We start from the raw sequence: 20,987 nt of genomic DNA on the forward strand, positions 1-20,987 counted from the left end.
CTCCTATGTCTTATGGTCTTATGGTCTGATTTCCTTTCCTAAAAGACATTAGTGAACCAAATGGGCTTTTCCAACAATTGACAATGGTTTCATGGTTATCATTGGACTCTTAATACAGATTTTTATTGAATTCAAATTCCACCATCTGCCCTGGCAGGATTCATACTCAGGTCCCCAGAGCATTACCTCGGTCTCTGGATTGATGGTCCAGCAATAATACCACCCTAGATCATCACTTTCCCATTTAAAAGCAAGGTTCAATGTCACCAAATAGATGGCAATGCCTTAATCATTTGTGTGTTGTAAGGATTCAAGGACCCCTTCCATCCTTATCAAGGGGTGGGACGTGGTAACCTTCTCTCTTTTCATGCACACACAATGCAGTCTCATTAATGCTTGCATGGTGCATCATGGTATAAAGTTTAAAAGACATTGATTACTATTCAGGATAATAAGTAATTCTTCTAGTTCTGTTTCTGTAAGAGGCCACATACCTCTTATGTCAACACAAAAACAGAAAATATTGTTACTATATGACTGCATTAGTTAGTGAGAATGAAAACGTTGCCCTCAAAATCCAAAATGTAGCCACAAATATCAAAAGGATCACTGAAGACAATATTGAGGGCAGCCTTGAAAAGATAACGTTTTGGTCTCTGTCTCCCAATCTTCTACATTTTTGGGAATGCAAGCCTGGTTCCTGAGGCCACAATTTAATGCTCCCATGCACACTACTATCATGCCACCAATCATTGGCAAAGTTGGACATGTGGCTCTCCATTGAGTTAGAATCATTTAATTCTAAAGTGCAGAAGAGGTTCTTTGGCCCATTGAGTTAGTGGTGACAAAGCAAGATTCAAAATCTACTCTAGTCTTACTTTCCAGCACTTTACTCATGGTGTTGAATGTTATGACATTTCAAGTGCTCATTCAAGTAATTTGTGAGGTTTCCTACCTCAATTACCCTCCCAGGCAGTGCATTTCAGATTCCCACCACCCTCTGTCTTCTACTTCTCAGCCAATCTCTCTACAATAGTTTGTTCAGTATAAGAATTCAAGCAATAAAAACAGGAGGAGGTAATTTGTTTCCTAAAGCCTATCTGCATTCACCGACCCTGCCTCTTCAGAGGGTCGGTATGAATTTCTTAGGCCGCAGGGCCTATTTCCACACTGTAGGGAATCTAATCTAATTTAATCTAATATGATGATGGCTGAGCCGATTGTGGCCTTAATTTCATTTTCCTGTCTGTCTCCAGTAGTCATTAACTCTGTTGTGAACCAAAACAATCCATCTGCTTTTTAGCCTTAAATATTTTCAATGATTTAGTCTCCATTGTTAGAGAATTCCAAACGTTAGTGACCTTCTGAGAGGTGAAATTCATCTTTTTCTCCTTGATTTTCTTGTGTTTTAATTTTAGCTTTTTTTTTATTTGGCACCTTAACAAATGACTTTTGGAAGTTCTAGCAGAATGCATTATTTGACATTCCTTGTCCACAACCTTAGTTTCTTATTCTGTATTTTAATTATGTCTGCTAGACAGGAAACTGTCTAATCAGTTCAAATTGTGTTGTCATTCCGTTTTTAATTATAGATTCCAATACCTTCCCCACAACAGATGTTGGCTTAACAGATTCATAATTTATTAATTAGTTTCTTTCTCTATCTCTCTTACCCATCTTAAACAACAGAGTTATATTTTTTAATTTTCAACAAGGACAGTTCCTGAATCCTTTGAATGGCATTCATCTTTTATTCTCCAATATAATTTGAAAATCTGGTGTAAATCTGGACAGAGTTTGTATGTTTCATTTTTTACTCATTTTTACAGTTCTTAATTTGCTATTCTATCTCTCCCTGGATTTTACATGCTCTAACTTTAATTTCAGCTATTGCTCATATCCTTTGTCAAGCATGGTTGCTTTATTTGGCAAGTAGAGCTTTTATCCCTTAGGGCCATCTACTGGTCCGAGAGATATAAATTATTTGACAACACTTTCCAATGTTCAGCTGCTGTTTTACTCAATAACAAATTTCCTGAGTTTACTGTCATCAATCTTTGCCTCATGCTGTTAAAGGTAGCTCGACTAAAAACCTAAAATTTGGCAACTGTTTTTACTCTTTCAGGAGCAGGTGGCAGGTCAACTTCTCCTGATATGGATATAAAACACACACACCTCTGTGTCTCATTCTGTTTCATCTCATTGAAAGTGACTCGCCCAGCATAAATTGCTGAAGTTACGTAGAATTGGACCACAAATGAAGGCTCTCACAGGAACTACAAATAAACAAAGAACTGTGGATGCTGGAAATCTGAAACAAAAGCAGAAATTGCTGGAGAAACTCAGCAGGTCAGACAGATTCTGCAGAGAGAATGCAGAATTAATGTTTTGAGTTCAGTGACTCTTCACTGGGGTGGCTGGGTAGTTTGCTTGTTCACTTTTCTTGTTTTCATGTGTGGCATATTAATCACATATTCTGCAAATTTCATATTTTACATCATTATACCCATGTGTATTAATTATGATTAATTGTAAAGTGTTCTTAAGCATATCTTTGCATACACGTTCCTTGCTTGGGGGGGGGAGGCAGAAGAAGGATTTCCCAAACTGATTATCAACAACTGAACTGCATCATGGATGATCCTTTCATGAATAACAAAACTTTAGATGGGACTTGATCTCAGAGCTTCTGCAGCAGAGATAGGAACAATACCCACTGTGCTACAATACCTCTTGCAGTTCATGTAATGACAACACAATAATGGATAAGTATTTTAGGTGCTCCTAATGTACCATCTGTTCTCTTAATAAAGCCAGTAGAAGCGAATTTATTACGTAGGCAGTGAGGGATGGTAAGCAAAGCAATGACTATAATTCCCAGAAGCAGCAGACCCAGAGTCACCTGAATATATATTGGCTTATAAAAAAAATAAGAACAGCAGTCCGAAAAGGTTGACTGAGCAGATATTGGACTATTAGCAGAAGCATGCAGAGATGCAAAATGATTCTTTCCTCTTTGTCTTAATGGATACACTTCTTCAAACAAGCTTAACATTTAAGGTGAACTCTAAATTACAGCCAATCTCCGATGTTCAGGAAGAGCTTATGCTCAAAATGTTGAGTCTCCTGCTCCTCGGATGCTGTCTGATGGGCTGTGCTTTTCCAGCACCACACTCTCGACTCTGATCTCCAGCATCTGCAGTCCTCACCTTCTCCCAGGGGTTTCAAATAGACAACAGTCTCTACTCCCTCTTGGCACTGAGTTTAACATTTCCATGCTACTTCTGAGTATCCAATTGTCTTCAAATGTCCACCCTCTGTGATCTCCAGCTTTTCATAATTTTGCTGTCTTTAGTCTAACTTGGAGTAGACAAGCAGGAGGCTGGGAGAACACAGCAAGCCAGCATTGTGAAGGTGTATCAGGAGAATTAGACTTTTCGGGTGCAACTCTTCTTTGGGACTGCAGTTTCTTTGGTCTCTTTAGTCTAACTCACACCAAGTCCCATTCACCCATCACCTAATTGTGCCTGGTACCTAACTGGGATAAAATTTAAACATTCTCATTCTCAAATACTCCTGAGGCCTCAGCACCCCCCACCTTTCTTCACTCCTAATTTCTTTTACCTCTTTTGGCCTCTATTAGATCCTGAGATATCTGTATTGCTCCACTTCTGCCTTTACCAGTTGTCAGCGTGACTCCATAGTACGTTTTTAAAGTCCTTTCCTAAATATATCTGTCTCTCTGTCTCTAGTCCTACCTTTAAATATTTCTCAAAACTGCCTATTTGGCCAAAGTTTAGGTCATCTGTCAGAATACCTCCTTGTGTTATTTTTCTTCTGGCCATACTCTTGTGAGACAGCTGGGGATATGAAATCACTAATACAGTCCACATTCTAAGTTAGCCAGAACAATCTCTCTTTCAGTGTCATGATAAGCATACAACAGGCAGCCATCAGGAATAGCTCCTTTTGTTCCATGCATGATAGCAATAGATGAAATAATCAGGAACTGATTATTGCTTGTGTAGGAATTCCAATATTCCCTGGGTAGATATGCCACCATCCTCCAATCATAGGGATCCTGATTTGGTGCCTGATGTTTAAGTTACTTGGTTCAACATCGTTACTGGCTGCAACACTTCTGACATTACAACAGTGGTGACGGCTTCAGGAAGGACTTGCTTGACTGTGAGGTTGTGAAAGTTGCTGTTTGAATGCAGAGCTTTGGTGGTTAGTGTTAACTATTGGGACACCATCACTGTCCTCAGGGTAAGAGAAGGGGAAAAATGACCAGGCTTTCTGTTCCTAATCTTATCCAATGACACACGCTGGAGACCATCTGTGGTGAATGTTACGTGAAGGATGGTTTGCTTGATGTTTGAAGTTTGAAACACTGGGTAGTTAAGGGCCATGAGGAGACGGCATGAAAGAGGTGTTGAAGCCTAAGTCAGAGAAGCCATGATCCTTTGGAATAACAGACAGGCTTGAGGGGCTGAATGGTCTACTCCTGTCCTATTTCTTACATTCTTCTGTTCTTCCAGTTTCAAAATGGTGGGATTGAATTTGGGAATAGCAAGATCCCACAACTAACACTTTGATAATCTCTGCAAATAGCTGAGTGAAGAGAGAAACAGATGAAGGCTCCGAGCCCAATGGAAGAGGGGTACCACGTAAATGTGCCTCCAACTGTTTTATTCTATATCTGTACTTACTGGGTCCTTTTTAATTGGTGTATGGGGACTAATAGCAACCAATCATCTGTTTATCTGAAGCAATGTAGATTGAAGGACAGACATTGACTAGGGTTTGACTGCCTTATTTTGAATTAGCATCATGAGATCCTTTCTATGTACAGGCAGTTCTCCTATAACATGCATTTTTTCAATGCGATTGAAGAATTTAGGCCAATATTTGTAGAACATGAACTTTCATTACCTGTACTGGCTATAACACGATTCTGGCCCCATTAGTTTAAACAGCATGGCTATTGCACAATTTTCTTATAACTCAAGATAGCACGAGAAGGGAACTATCGTGTTATATCAGGCCAGACTGTACCAGAAAGGTACACGTCATAACTGCAATACAGCACCACCCAACATTGCAGCAGTCCCTCAGCACAGAAGCAGCTGCAACCACTTAGATTGTAATATCCCAGGCTCACCGAGTTGGACTTGAACCCACAACCTTCAAACTCAGAGAGGTAGAGTGTTAGCCGCTGAGCAACAGCTAAATAGGGGCAAGGTGATGGCCCAGTGGTATTATGGTTGGATTATTAATCCAGAGAAGTTAGGTAATGTTCCAGGGACCTGATGGTGGTGGAATATAAATTCAATGAAAATCTGTAATTAAGAATCTCAGGATCACTGCAACACCATTTCCAATTGTCAAGATAACCCAAGGTTCACTAATACTCTTTCGGGAAGGAAACAGTTCTTACTGATTTGGCCTACATGTGACTCCAGGCACATGGCACTGTGTTTGATTCTTAATTGCTCTGATGTTTTTTTCTATTGTGGACATCTCTGGCTAGGTCAGCATTATCGTCCAACGCTAACTATTCAGAAGGAAATCAGGGTTGGACAATAATGGTGGCTGAGCCAGAGATGCCCACAATAGAAAAACAAGTATGAAATTGGACAGTAGACATCTTCCATTTACTTTGAAACTAAACTATAAAGCAAGTCGAGGATTAGACATGAGTCAAGGAACAGGGGCAATAATTAAGTTAATACCTCGGATGAAGAAAAGTTCCAGTCATTTACCTTATAATCCATCGGCAGACAGTGTTACGGTTGTACAGATTGGAAAAATTATTTGAATGAAAGGAACCAGTTGTACCAGTCAGCAGAAATTTTCCATCGCAGGGTGTAGCTGTAGAAAATTGAGAGGAACAATCATTAACATCTTCGGCCAACACCGAATATTCACTGCCAGTAAATTTGTTATTGAAACAGAAAATGCTGGAAATCTGTAGCATTAGCTTCTGGAGGCAGAAGGAAGGGATAATGTTTCTGATGAACTGCACATCAAGATGAGAAAACAGCGTATCAATAATGTTACACTTTTGGCCTTTTTAAAAATTTTATGTTACATAATAGCTGGGAATATCCCGGATTTTTTGGCTGAGCAACAGGAAACAGGAAAAAGAGGGAGGGAGATCCTAATGTAGCTACATCTCAGAGAGAGGGGCCAGCATTGAATGGAGATCCAGAAGCTCAGGACACAGCAGCTATTCCCAAAAGGAATGGGGGATAGGCCACAATTCAACTTTCAGTTGTACTCTGGGTAACATGGCAAAGTATGGCACGGAAACAGATCATTCTGCAGAAGGTGCCCCATCTCACTGTTGCATCATTTCACCCTATTGTGCATTATAATTGCTGTTTGTGATCTTTCCTACAAGTAGAAATATATTTTCTATCTCTACCCTATCCAGCCTTAATATCCTCTGGAAAACAACTATTATGTGACCTCTTGGTCTATTCTTTCCCAGAGAAACAAAAGCCCAACCTGTTCAGTCTCCCCTGATAGTTAAAACCTCTCAGGTTTGTTATTATCTTGGTATATCTTTTTTGAATATTTTGCACTTTTGGCCATTTGAAAGCTCATAGCTATACATAATATTTTAGATCATAGTCATACTACACGGAGACAGACTCTGCAGTCCAACTGGTCCCATTTATCTGCATTTGGCCCATAACCCTCTGAACTTTTCCTATTCATTTACTTACCCAAATGTCTTTTAAATATTGTAACTGTAGCTGCATCTACCACTTTTGCTTCCAGTTCATTACTCATAAACTCTGTAGGAAAATGTTGCCCTTCAGGTTCCTTTTATATCTTTCTCCTCTCATCTTAAAAATATGCCCCTAATTTTGAACTCTCCCATCCAAAGTAAAAGACCTTGGTTTTTCACCTTATTGATGCCCCTCATGACTTTATAAACCTCGAGAAGGTCACCTCTCAAACTCCTACACACCAGTAAAAAATGTCCCAGCCTACCTGGCCTCTCCTTATAACTCAGACCCTCTAGTCCTGGCAACATCCTAGTAAATCTTCTCTGAACCTTCTCCAGTTTAATAATATCTTTCCTATAACAGGACAACCAGAACTGCACACTTGAAAGGGTTCAGAAAAGATTTACAAAAATGTTGCCAGGGTTGGAGGGTTTGAGCTATAGGGAGATGCTGAATAGTCTGGGGCTGTTTTCCCTGGAGTGTCGGAGGTTGAGGGGTGACCTTATTGAGGTTTATAAAATCATGAGGGGCATGGATAGGATAAATAGACAAGTTTTTGTCTCTGGGGTGGGGGAGTGCAGAACTCAAGAGCATAGGTTTAGGGTGAGGGGGAAATATTTAAAAAGGACCTAGGGGAAATCTTTTTCACACAAAGGGTGATGTATGTATGGAATGAGCTGCCAGAAGAGGTGGTGGAGACTGGTACAATTACAACATTTAAAAGGAACTTGGATGGATATATGAATAGGAAAGGTTTAGAGGGATATGGACCAAATGTTAGCAAATGGGACTAGATTAATTTAGGATAGCTGGTCAGCATAGATGAGTTGGACCAAAGGGTCTTTTTCCTTGCTGTACATCTCTATAACTTTATGACTTTAAGTGTCCTCACCAATGTCTTGTACAACTTCAACATGACATCCCAACTCCTATAGTCAATAGTTTATCAATGATTCTGGATTAGTGGTGCTGGAAGAGCACAGCAATTCAGGCAGCATCCGAGGACAGGCAAAATCGACGTTTCGGGCAAAAGCCCTTCATCAGGAATAAAGGCAGAGAGCCTGAAGCGTGGAGAGATAAGCTAGAGGAGGGTGGGGGTGGGGAGAGAGTGGCATAGAGTACAATAGGTCAGTGGGGAAGGAGATGAAGGTGATAGGTCAGGGAGGAGAGGGTGGAGTGGATAGGTGGAAAAGGAGCTGGGCAGGTCGGACAAGTCCGGACAGGTCAGGGGATCGAGTTTCTGGAGGTTAGAAGCTAGGATGAGGTGGGGGAAGGGAAAATGAGGAAACTGTTGAAATCCACATTGATGCCCTGGGGTTGAAGTGTTCCGAGGCGGAAGATGAGGCGTTCTTCCTCCAGGCGTCTGGTGGTGAGGGAGCGGCGGTGGAGGAGGCCCAGCACCTCCATATCCTCGGCAGAGTGGGAGGGGGAGTTGAAATGTTGAGCCACTGGGCGATGTGGTTGATTGGTGCGGGTGTCTCGGAGATGTTCCCTAAAGCGCTCTGCTAGGAGGCGTCCAGTCTCCCCAATGTAGAGGAGACCGCATCGGGAGCAACGGATACAATAGATGATATTAGTGGATGTGCAGGTAAAACTTTGATGGAGGTGGAAAGCTCCTTTGGGGCCTTGGATAGAGGTGAGGGAGGAGGTGTTGGCGCAGGTTTTACAGTTCCTGCGGTGGCAGGGGAAAGTGCCAGGATGGGAGGGTGGGTCGTAGGGGGGCGTGGACCTGACCAGGTAGTCACGGAGGGAACGGTCTTTGCGGAAGGCGGAGAGGGGTGGGGAGGGAAATATATCCCTGGTGGTGAGGTCTGTTTGGAGGTGGCGGAAATGTCGGCGGATGATTTGGTTTATGCGAAGGTTGGTAGGGTGGAAGGTGAGCACCAGGGGCGTTCTTATCAATGATGGCAAGTGTGCTAAAAGCCTGCTTCACCACCCTGTCTATCTGTGACACAACTTTCAAAGAGCTATGTACCTAGACCCATCAGTCTCTCTTTCTCTCTGTTCCACAACACCACCCAGATCCCTACCATTAATAAGTCCATAAGTCCTGACCTTGTTCACTTATCAAAATGCAAAATCTCCCATTTATTCAAATTAAAACTCCTCAGCCCATTGGCCAATTGATCAGGATCCTTTTATAACCTTAGATAACCCTTCTTCACTGTCTACTATACCACCAATTTTAAAGTCTTACTAACCATGTCTCCTAAATTCTCATCCAAATCATTGATAGAAATAACAAATAACAATGGCCCCAGCACTGCTGGTCACAGGCCTTCAGATGGTCTTACCAATAATCTTTATAATTTCCATCTAAATAATTCTCAATTCCATTTCTAAAGAAGTATTACTGTCATAAATTATTTTCAATGGATAATCCCTGCCAGAGTACCAAAATATTTCACATAAAGCAAACAGATCTTCCAAGGTTTTGGGCTCAATGAGAACATAATTGTCCTATGGAGAGATCTTGGGCAAGTTGGGGCCTGGATTCTCTAGAGTTTATAAGAATGAGACATGATCATTAAGTACTCACACAGTACTTAAAGGTATAGACAGGTTCAGATGTTTGGGGAGGGGGGGATTCCATTTACAAATAAGGTGGTTGCTACTTAAGACTGAGATGAGGAAAATCATGTTTTAGTCAGAGGGTTGCAAACCTTTGAAATTGATTCCAACAGAGAGCTGAGGAAGCTCAGTTTTTGAATGATGTTTAAAGTGAATATTGATTGATTTCTGAAGCAGGCTTTAGGGAAGAATCATCTGTAGGGGTGAACCTAATCTGGGGTTTGGCTGGGAATTGAAAACTAAATGACACAAAGATTCAAGCTGGGAAGGATGGAAGTTTAAACAAAGAGTACTTGCTGATCACAGGATATGGCTCTGTCAATGCGCACGGGCACCATGTCTGAAGGAGCAAAGGCAATTGATTCACAGAAAGTGCTGAAGAAACTCAGCAGGTTTGTCAGTGTCCGTGAAGAGAGAAACAGATTTAACATTTTGAGTCTGACATGACTTTTCCTTAAAGCTGAAGTTCAGACATAGTTTTGAAGAAGTTTCCCTGTTTGTGCAAAGATGTAGTCAGGAGACATCATTTAGAAAATGCAAAACAACAAGCGACAAGAAATGTTTTGGATAGCTACCACAATGATGTTCATTTTCATCTGAACTGTCTGGGCAATCTGCTTCTCCATTGCAGAACAAGACCTCATCGATACAGGTTATACCATCAGCACATGTCCTATTTCCTGGGAGGCAATGTCCTGACACAGAGAAATAGAGCAACAAATGCGGGTTATTTGTAGTAACCGTACAAAACTTCCAAATCTTTGAATATATTGTGATTAGTTGATAGCCAAGTACTGATCTCTGATGAAGGACTTTTGCCTGAAACATCAATTTTCCTGCTCCTCGGATGTTGCCTGACCTGCTGTACTTTTTCAGCACCACTCTAATCTTGAAAAGAAAACCCACCTATTCTTGCTCTCTTTCTCCTGTCTACTAACTAATTCTCAATCCATGCTAGCATATTATCATTAACATCATATACTTTGATTTTGCACACTAACCACTTATGTGGGACTTTATCAAAAGCTTTCTGAAACTCCAAGTGTACCACACCCTCTGGTTCTCCTTTATCTAGTCAACTTGTTACATCCTCAGCAAAATCCAGTAGATTTGACAACCACAATTTCCTTTTCATAAATCAATGCTGACTCTGCTTAATACTGTTATTATTTTTGAACCGTTCCGTATTATAGACGCCAGCATTTTCCATACAACTGATGTTAGGCTAACTGGTCTGAAATTCCTGTTTTTTTTCTTTTTGAACATTAGGGCTATATTTACCATCTGCAATTGCCAGGATGGCTCCAGTAGAATGTTGGAAGGTGACAACCAACACATCCACTATTTCCATAACAACATCCTTTAATAACATGGAATATAGATTATCAGGCCCTTGTCATTTAGCAGATTCAAGTCCTGTTAGTTTTTACAGTATTATGTTTCTGTTAGTTTCTATCAAAACTTCCTTCCTAAAATAAAACCTTTGCTTCCCCAGCATTTCTCAGAAGCATTTTTCTGTCTTTTTCTGTGAAGACAGAAAGAATGTTGTTCGAAGGCATTTAAAGCATTTAACATCTGTTTCAGAGCATTTCCCTCTTGGGCAGTCCTGAAAGTGTCAAGGTTTCCAACTTCAGGAAAATCAAATTGACATATCTGGAATTGCCAATATCCTTCAAATCCCAGAAGCAAGCATGCAATTTCAATTCGTTGTCATTAGAATTAATTCAGGATCAGTACTATTGTCCTTAGCCCTGGGTAGCTACTGTAGCATTAGCTGATTCAGGATGGACTAGGAGTTCAGAATTTTTACACCAACTTTATAAAGGTACGCAGAGTATCATTTGTGTACATGGAAAATAGATTGATTCCAGACCCTTTCATCTCCCAGTTAATTTAGCTGGAAAGCTGATAAAATTGAGCCATACAATAGGCCCCACTTTTGCTAATGAACCCATTAATCTTAGTCTGAATGCTTATGTTATTGTTGTTGGTTTGCTTAATCTCTGTTGTATCGAAGGGTTATGTAGAAATAAACACATTTACACACAAAGTGGTGAAGTTGAGTTCACAACTATACCCTGACCAGATCAACAATTACCTGGCGTTGACATTTGGCTTACTTGCTGGCTGCTTTGCTGTCCATTGTCTTGGGGAAGAGAGAGAAATGAAACAATCATTTGCTATTCCGATTATCTGAACAAAAACAGAGGTAGGTCACTTGATTCTCTGACCCTCCATTCTCATTCAATAAGGTCACGGCTTATTTGACTTTAATCTCAACTCTATGTTCTTGCATATCCCGGTAATCATTAATTCCCAACATTGCAGACTTATAGAATCATAGGATTCAGACAGTGTGGAAACAGGCCATTAGACCCAACAAGTCCACACTGACCCTCTGATGAGTAACCTACCCAGACCCAATCCCCCTACCCTAATACTCTACATTTACCCCTGACTAACGCACCTAACCTACACATCCTTGAATGCTATGGGCAATTTAGCCAATTCACCTAACCTGCACATCTTTGGACTGTGGGAAGAAACCGGCGCACCTGGAGGAAACCCACGCAGAGACGGGAAGAATGTGCAAACTGCACACAGGCAGACAGTTGCCAGAGGCTGGACCCCGGGGTCCCTGGCATTATGATTCCAGCTTGAATCTTGTTGAAAGGAAGGACTTGTTGCCGAAGGCTTTAGCCCTGCACTCATAAGGACAAATATAAGAATTTCAAATGTGATTGTCTGAAATTTGATATTCCTGCATGTGTCCTATTGAGGAGGAGAAAGTGAGGACTGCAGATGCTGGAGATCAGAGCTGAAAAATGTGTTGCTGGAAAAGTGCAGCAGGTCAGGTAGCATCAAAGGAGCAGGAGAATCGACGTTTCGGGCATAAGCCCTTCTTCAGGAATGAGGAGCTGTGTCCTATTGAGGGCAAGATTAAAACCTTCGACAATTGATTCAGCGGTACATCAAACATGCGACTACAGTCGGTGAAGGCGAGATAATCATAGAATCCCAGATTGCACATGTAAAAGTAGCAAACATCACCAAACAAGCAATTTGAGAATTGTTGGAATAGGCAAAGTGATGACCGAGTGATAGTATTGACAGACAATTAGGCCAGAAACCCAGGCAATGTCCTGGTGACCTGGGTATGCATCTTATAATGTTAGATAGTGGAATTTGACATTAATAAGAATACCTGGAATGAAGCATCTAATGATGACCATGAAATCACAGTTAGTGGGCGGCACAGTGGCACAGTGGTTAGCACTGCTGCCTCATAGCGCCAGAGACCCGGGTTCAATTCCCGCCTCAGGCGACTAACTGTGTGGAGTTTGCACGTTCTCCACGTGTCTGCGTGGGTTTCGTCCAGGTGCTCCGGTTTCCTCCCACAGTCCAAAGATGTGCAGGTCAGGTGAATTGGCCATGCTAAATTGCCCGTAGTGTTAGGTAAGGGGTAAACGTAGGGGTATGGGTGCGTTGCGCTTCGACGGGGCGGTGTGGACTTGTTGGGTCGAAGGGCCTGTTTCCACACTGTAAGTAATCTAATCTAATCTAATTGTTAAGAAAAAAACATCAGGTTCACTACTATCCTTCAGGGATGGAAATCTGCCACTCTTACCTCGTCCACTTCTCCACCTCCTGATGCTGCCTGGCTTGCAGTGTTCCTCCAGCCTCTTGCCTGCCTACTTTGGATTCCAGCATCTGTAGTTTGTTTTGTCTCATCTTTACCAAGTCTGGTCTACATATGACACCAGACCCACAGCAATGTTGACACTTAACTGTCCTCTGGACTATAACCATTGGCAATAAATGGTGTCCTAGCCAGTGACACCCATGTTTTGTGAATGAATAAAGAAAAACAACAAACAGTTTTACTAAATTGTACTTACTTGTTGTTGGTATTGGCTTGCTTGGTGGTTGTTGAGTTGTCCATTCTCCTGGTGCTGGGAAGTGTACAGAGAAGCTCAGTAAAACATCAAACCCCCGTGGTAAAATAAAGACAACGTGTAATTCTGTTATTGAACCATCACCCTGTTTTGGGCTCAATCCATTTCTCTACCTGTGATCTGAATGCTGTCCGTGTCAACTCGGAAGTTTCCCAGAAATGATCCCTGGTTAGTTTCGATGGCGGTCCGCATTTCAGTCTTCACCTTGATGTTTGACACAGTGGTAGAGAAATAAAGATTGAACAATACAATCACGGTCCCGTTTCTGAAAAATACAAGAAGCACCGACAATGTGCACTTGTTCAGCAGCCTTAACTTAGTAAAATTGTCGAAACATGCTTTGCTGGAGTGATGGTCAAATAATAATCTTGACATTGAACCAATAGATTTTGGTCAAAGACTTGCCTTACATGAACTACACAAAGGGGGAATGAGACAGAGAGAATTCAATGACTGAGGCTAGCGAATCCAAACAGTATGTTCTGACTGAAGGCACTTTTGTCATTTGTTGCCTGTTGGTGTTTCATGGAATCCCTGCAGTGTGGAAAGAAGCCATTCAGCCCATCAAGTCTCCACCACCCCTCTAAAGATTGGCTACTCCGACCCAGCCCCACTCCCACCTCCCCCCCCACCCTATCTCCATAACCCTGCGTTTACCACCTACCTTACACAACGTTGAACTGTAGGAAGAAACCAGACCATCTGGCTGAAACCCACACAGACATGGGGAGAATGTGCAAACTCCAGATCCAGGAGTCACAACAAGCTAGAATTGAACCTGGGTCCTTGCTGCTGTGAGGCAACAGTGCTAACCACAGAGCTACTCTATCCTAAGCTATTTGCTTCACAGTTTTAATTAATAATGATTTGCCATTACTTTCCATTCTCAGAGCATACCCCAAGTGTACAAAGGACTTAGAGTCATAGAGATGTACGGCATGGAAACAGACCCTTCGGTCCAACCTGTCCATGCCGACCAGATATCTCAACCCAATCTAGTTCCACCTGCCAGCACCTGGCCCATATCCCTCCAAACCCTTCCTATTCATATACCCATCCAAATGCCTTTTAAATGTTGCAATTGTACCAGCTTCCACCACTTCCTCTGGCAGTTCATTCCATACACATACCACCCTCTGTGTGAAAAAGCTGTCCCTTATGTCCCTTTTATATCTTTACCTTCTCACCCTAAACCTATGCCCTCTAGTTCTGGACTCTCCCACCCCAGGGAAAAGACTTTGTCTACTTGCATTATCAATGCCCCTCATAATTTTGTAAACCTCTATAAGAACACCCCTCAGCCTCCGACGCACCAGGGAAAACAGCCCCAGCCTGTTCAGCCTCTCCCTATAGCTCAAATCCTCCAACCCTGGCAACATCCTTGTATATCTTTTACGAACCCTTTCACATTTCACAACATCTTTCCGATAGTAAGGAGACCAGAATTGCATGCAATATTCTAACAGTGGCCTAACCAATGTCCTGTACAGCCACAACATGACCTCCCAACTCCTGTACTCAATGCTCTGACCAATAAAGGAAAGCATACCAAACGTCTTCTTCAACATCCTACCTACCTGTGGCTCCACTTTCAAGGAGCTATGAACCTGCACTCCAAGGTCTCTTTGTTCAGCAACACTCCCTAGGACCTTACCATTAAGTGTATAAGTCCTGCTAAGATTTGCTTTCCCAAAATGCAGCACCTCATGTTTATCTGAATTAAACTTCATCTGCCACTTCTCAACCCATTGGCCCATCTGGTCAAGATCCTGTTGTAATCTGAGGTAATCCTCTTCGCTGTCCGCTACACCTCCAATTTTGGTGTCATCTGCAAACTTACTAACCATACCTCTTATGCTCACATCCAAATCATTTATGTAAATGACAAAAAGTAGAGGATCCAGCACCGATTCTTGTGGCACTCCACTGGTCACAGGCCTCCAGTCTGAAAAACAACCCTCCACCACCACCCACTGTCTTCTACCTTTGAGCCAGTTCTGTATCCAAATGGCTAGTTCTCCCTGTATTCTGTGAGATCTAACCTTGCTCACCAGTCTCCCACAGGGAACCATTCTGCCCTCATCAATCCTCTTTGTTACTTCCTCAAAAAACTCGAATCAAGTTTGTGAGACATGATTTCCCATGCACAAAGCCAGGTTGACTATCCCTAATCAGTCCTTGCCTTTCCAAATACATGTACATCCTGTCCCTCAGGATTCCCTCCAACAACATGCCCACCACTGACGTCAGGTTCACTGGTCTATAGTTCCCTGGCTTGTCCTTACCACCTTTCTTAAACAGTGGCACCACTCGAGCTAGAATCAAGTCATTTATTCATTCATTCTTGAAGGTTGGTGTAGGGTGGTGGTGTAGTAGGGGGGCATCAATGATTTATTTGAATTCCAATTGATGAAAGCCTTTGCTAATTTACAGTTCCTTGTATCATGTTTAGGTAACCACGCAGTATCAGAGGCCTGAGGAGGTTTAATTTGCATAAACTTTTGCCTCCAGATCCTCAGTCAAACAGCCTTTTTACCATACTACAAAGGTTCAAAGAAAAGTAATAACTTTGTTTCCAATTCCAAAAACACTTTCCTAAATTGACTCCACCAGTGTTAGTTTTAAGCTAAGGATCCATCTTGCCTCTCAGTTGGAAGGAGAGAATGCAGGAGAATGGTACTTGGCGAGACACTCAGTTTGACAGCCACACATCCACGATGGGCTAAATGGCCTCCTTCTCTGCAACTGTAATAATTCTGTGATTCAGGTTGGACATTAAAAAAAACCTCAGGGCAACTGTCCAAAAAAGGGTAGGGCTGTTCCCTGTGTCCAAGCTGGTGCTCATCCCTCAGTCAGAATCATTACATCAAGTTATCAGATCAATATTGTGTTTCTGTTCTGTGTGCAAGTTGTTTTTACATTACACGCCAACATTTCATAAAGTACTTCACCAATGTTCCTCAGGGCATCTTGAGTTTGTGAAAAATGCTCCACAGGATTCAACCTCATTCATTCCAAAAGTTATAAAAGTGTTAGCAGCTTGCAACATAAGTCTTGTCAGCAGAACGATATGTGACATTACTGAGAATTTTCTGCAGAGAATAGTTTATAGAGATGAAATTGCACAACCCAGAACAGAGACTACACATTATATATGTGTATCATGTAAATTATGTTTACACTAACATATATGGGATATATATTTGTGAAGCCAAGACCCTGGACTGGATGTCAGATCAGATCTCTTTTGGTTTATATGAAAGAGATGTTTAAACATTGACTCCCTCTACCACTGATAAACAAGTGGCAGACGTGTGTACAGTTTACACAGTTGTGTAATGGAATTCACATAAATGATTAGGGTGAACTGATCACATGACATCACAAAGGAGACATTAGTCTAGACTGACGGTGTGAAGAGAGAGGTTGTAGTTACTGCACTAGAGAGCTGTGTTTGAGGACATGCCGATGTGAATAATGCATCATTAAAGTACATCATTTCCTCTCACATAGAGTTGTGATTTTGTAGAGCTCCTTACCACAAAGAATCGTGGGGGGACAGATTCCTTGTGTATATTTAAGGTTGAGATAAATATGTCAGTCAGGGAATCGAGGATTACAGCGAGTGGACATGAGGAATGCTGGATCAGCAATGATCCTATTGAATGGTGGAGCAGACCGGAAAGGCTGAATGGCCTACTCCTAGCCTTATTTCTTATAGTCTTATAAGGAGTCATAGAGTCACAGAGTCATAGAGATGTACAGCACAGAAACAGACCCTTCGGTCCATGCTGACCAGATATCCCAAACTAATCTATCCCACCTGCCAGCACCCGGCCCATATCTCTCCAAACTCTTCCTATTCATATACTCATCTAGATGCCTTTTAAATGTTGCAATTGTACTAGCCTCCACAACTTCCTCTGTGTGAAAAATGTGCCCGTTAGGTTGCCCCTCGCTCTAAACATATGCCCTCTAGTTCTGGACACTCCCACTCCAGGGAAAGGACTATTTATCCTATCCATGCTCCTCAAGATTTTATAAACCTCTATGAGGTCAGCCCTCAGCCTCTGAGGCTCCAGAAAAAAACAGTCCTAGCCTATTCAACCTCTCCCTATAGCTCAAATCCTCCAACTCTGGCAACATCCTTGTAAGTCTTTTCTGAACCCTTTCCAGTTTCACAAAAGGAATTGAAGAGTTTTGCATTGACAACATTTAATACATTTGGAAAAATACATGGATCGGAAAGGTTTAAAAGGATCTGGGCCAATTGCAGGGAAATGGGGTTAGCGTGGATAGACACTTTGGTTGGCATGGACAGGTTTGGGTTGATGGGTCAGTCTCCGTGCTGTGGAATGGGATGGTTGCAGTAGCAGCCCACGTGATGACAAAGTGCTCATGCCCTAAAGTTATAGAATTCAGTATTAAGTCCTGAAGGCTGAAGGGTCCCCTTGCAGAAAATGCTGTTCTTCCCAGCTTGTGCTGAGCTTTGCTGGAGCACTGCAGGAAACCTGAAACAATAGATATTGGCCAGAAAACAGAGTGGTGCATTGAAGTGGCAGGCAACTGGACGCTCAGGGTCTTTTTTGTAGACAGGATGTAAAGTGTTCTTCGGAACAGCTGCCCAGTCTGCATTTTATCTCCCCCATGTGGAGGCAGGAGCAGTGAATGCAGTTGAGTAGATTGAGTGAAGTGCGGTAAATCACTACTTCACCTGGAAAGTGTGTTTGGGGCATTGGATAGTGAGGAGGGAGGAGGTCAATGGGCAGGTGTTACCCCTTCTAAAACTAGAGGGGAAGATGCCATGGGAGGTCTTGAGAATGGAGAAGGTGTGGACCAGGGTGTCCCAGACAGAACAGCCCCAAATCTTTATTTAGTAGAGAGTTCCTCTTGTTTCATGAAGATGAAGAGATACTGCTGTGACCTGTCCTTTGTGTTTCAGACCCTGTGACAGTGTGGGCAGAATTTTACTGAGCAGCACGGTGGCTCAGTGGTTAGCACTGCTGCCTCACAGCACCCAGGAACGGGGTTTGATTCCAGCCACGGGCGACTGTCTCTGTGGAGTTTGCACATTCTCCCTGTGTCTGCGTGGGTTTCCTCCGGGTACTCCTGTTTCCTCCCACAGTTCAAAGATGTGCAGGTCAGGTGGATTGGCCATGCTAAATTGCCCACAGTGTTCAGGGATTTGTGGGTTAGGTGCATTAGTTAGGGGGCAAAAATGAGGACTGCAGATGCTGGAAACCAGAGTTTAGATTAGAGTGGTGCTGGAAAAGCACAGCAGGTCAGGCAGCATCCAAGGAGCAGGAAAATCAAGAAAAACTTTGATTTTCCTGCTTCTCGGATGCTGCCTGACCTGCTGTGCTTTTCCAGCACCACTCTAATCTAAGCATTAGTTAGGGGTAAATGTGGAGTAACAGGTCTGGGTGGATTACTCTTTGGAGGATCTGTGTGGACTTGTTGGGCCAAATGGCCTGTTTCCACGCTGTATGGATTCTATGGTTGATTCAGGTCTGAGTGACATGGGCTACAGTGAGTTTACAACAAGGGATAGAATGTGATGAGATATCTGATGAAGACTATCTCAACATGGGGAGTTTCCCTCTCCAACATTTGCCAGGCAGTACACAAAATTGGCAATGCGCCCAGTTACCCCTTAAGAGGGATGGCTGCTTGTTAAATACCACTTGATGATCCAACTCTGGCCTTGATAGTATCCAGCTTTCTATTGATCGATCATACCAAAGAAGCTGGGCTTCGTGCAAAGTTGGTGTGGAATTTAGAATGGTACCTGGCGAATTTAGAGTAGAGGCCTGATGAATTCAGCTCACAGTTTGTATTGAAGGAGCGTCCAGTTGGACATTGGGTTTCAGGGATACTGGCAACATGCCAGCAACATGCAGACCACGTCCAGAGACATTGGCATCCAGCAGGTGCCAGACACTACATACCCTCATGGTACATCTCTGAACCACTTACAGTACTCTGCTGCATTTCAATGCTACAATCAGGATGTACCTGTAACCCTCATTGTAACACTATAGCAAGGACGCTGTGTGCTCAGGGCCAAACACCCAGCTCAGAGTCTGGACCAGGCTGTATCTCCAGGCTCTTTGCTCACTGTCAAAGTGCTCAGTCACAGCATCCCTGCCATGACTTCGAGGAAGATAGCCTTCATTCCAGGGATCTTGTCCAGGGACTTGGGAACGTTCAGTCAACTGTTTAGGATGGTCAGAGTCAGGATGTGCTTCATATAAATGGCAAGGAGCTAGACATTGGTCAAACTACCACTCATCTTGACTCTTGAATGAAAGAGACACCATTATGAAGGGAGCAGAAAGTGAGTAGCACAGTTGTTGCATTCTGCGCAGGTGGAAGTTTTGAGGGCATGCAGGGATAGTGATGTCAAGAGCAGAGATGGATGACAATGAATGAGGGCAGGAGTTGCAGGAAGATGTTGTGTGGTAAAGCATAAGTTTTGGCCAAAGTTGGATACATTAGCAAAGGTCACATGAACCTATTGGATGCCAGTGAAATCCGAAGGAGGTTTACAAGAATGAAACAGGAAATGAAGGACTTGTCATATGAGGAATGGTTGTGGACTTTAGGTCTGTACTCAATAGAGTTTAGAAGGATAAGGGGGGATCTGATTGAAACTTACAGAATTCTGTTGGTTCTTCAACATGAGTTGGCTTTACCGCGATTGAAGAATTTAGACCGCTATTTGTCGAATGTGAACTTTCCTTACCTGTATTGGGTATAACCCGATTCCAGCCCCATTAATTTATACAGTGTGGCTATCGTGCGATTTTCTTAAAATGTGAGATCGCACAAGAAGAGAACTGTCACATTATATCAGAACCGACTGTACTGAGAGGCGTGGGTAGAGTGGACGTGGAGAAGATGTTTCCAATAGTAGCACATTCTAGGACCCAGGACCTAGCCTCAGAGAAAAGTGATGACCTATGGCTGATATGTTTCTTAATCCCATTCTCATGTCGTTCCTCTGTAACCCTTGACCCCCTTAATAATCAAGAACCTAACTATCTCTATTTTAAACATACTCAATGACTTGGCCTCCACAGCCCTCTGCAGCAATGAGTTCCACAGATTCACCAGCCATTGGCTGAAGAAATTCCTCGCCATCTCAGTTTTAAAGGGTTGTTCCTACACCCTGAGGCTGTGCCCTTGAGTCCTAGTCTTGCTGCCAGTGGAGACATCTTCTCCATTGTCACTTTATCCTGGACTCTCAGTACTCTATAAGATTCAAACAGATCCCCCTTTCATCATTCTAAACTTCATTGAGTACAGCAGTCCTCAACCACTCCTTATATGACAAGCCCTTCATCCTGGGATGATTCATGTAAACCTCTTCTGGAGCCCCTCTAAGGCCACCTCATCCTTCCTTAGTTACAGGGCCCAAAACTGCTCACAATGCATTATTTGTGAAGATTGAACCAAAATATGTCTAATTGGCCTGTCTACTATATGTTCCCCATTATTGCTTATTCTGTTAAACTCTGCGTACAGTTAGCTAAAAAAAATGTAATGCTCAGCCCTGCATTAGACAGACTTGAGTAGGCAATGCTATTCATGTGACCAGCTTATTAAATAACATGATTCATCTCTGAATGCCTAAGTGCAATGCAAAGGGTTTCACCAAAGATTTCAGTGCATCAAATTATGTAATTATTGCTTTTGCACACTTTTGCAGAGCATTTAA

The 20,987-nt window shown here is 42.5% G+C and overlaps 1 protein-coding gene and 1 non-coding gene across 3 annotated transcripts in view; both read right to left on the reverse strand.

The window, feature by feature from the left end:
* Positions 1-20,987, reverse strand: part of tmprss15 (transmembrane serine protease 15) — a 101,598-nt gene that overhangs the window by 62,341 nt on the left and 18,270 nt on the right. The window contains exons 4-8 of one of the 2 annotated variants that reach the window (XM_087992467.1): positions 13,381-13,532; positions 13,211-13,264; positions 11,410-11,457; positions 9,887-10,006; positions 5,766-5,874 (exon numbers count right to left, since the gene is read on the reverse strand). In XM_087992467.1, the coding sequence (XP_087848593.1) occupies positions 5,766-5,874; positions 9,887-10,006; positions 11,410-11,457; positions 13,211-13,264; positions 13,381-13,532 (483 nt within the window). The remainder of the gene's footprint in view (positions 1-5,765; positions 5,875-9,886; positions 10,007-11,409; positions 11,458-13,210; positions 13,265-13,380; positions 13,533-20,987) is intronic. The other variant, XM_087992468.1, reaches the window with a different exon arrangement.
* LOC122555610 (U6atac minor spliceosomal RNA) lies at positions 245-377 on the reverse strand. Its single transcript, XR_006313328.2, has one exon. It is a non-coding gene; the product is annotated as a U6atac minor spliceosomal RNA (small nuclear RNA).

This window comes from Chiloscyllium plagiosum, unplaced genomic scaffold, assembly GCF_037043375.1.
Source record: "Chiloscyllium plagiosum isolate Xiang-an unplaced genomic scaffold, Cpla_swu_hap1 HiC_scaffold_12, whole genome shotgun sequence".
NCBI classification, from domain to species: Eukaryota; Metazoa; Chordata; class Chondrichthyes; order Orectolobiformes; family Hemiscylliidae; genus Chiloscyllium; species Chiloscyllium plagiosum.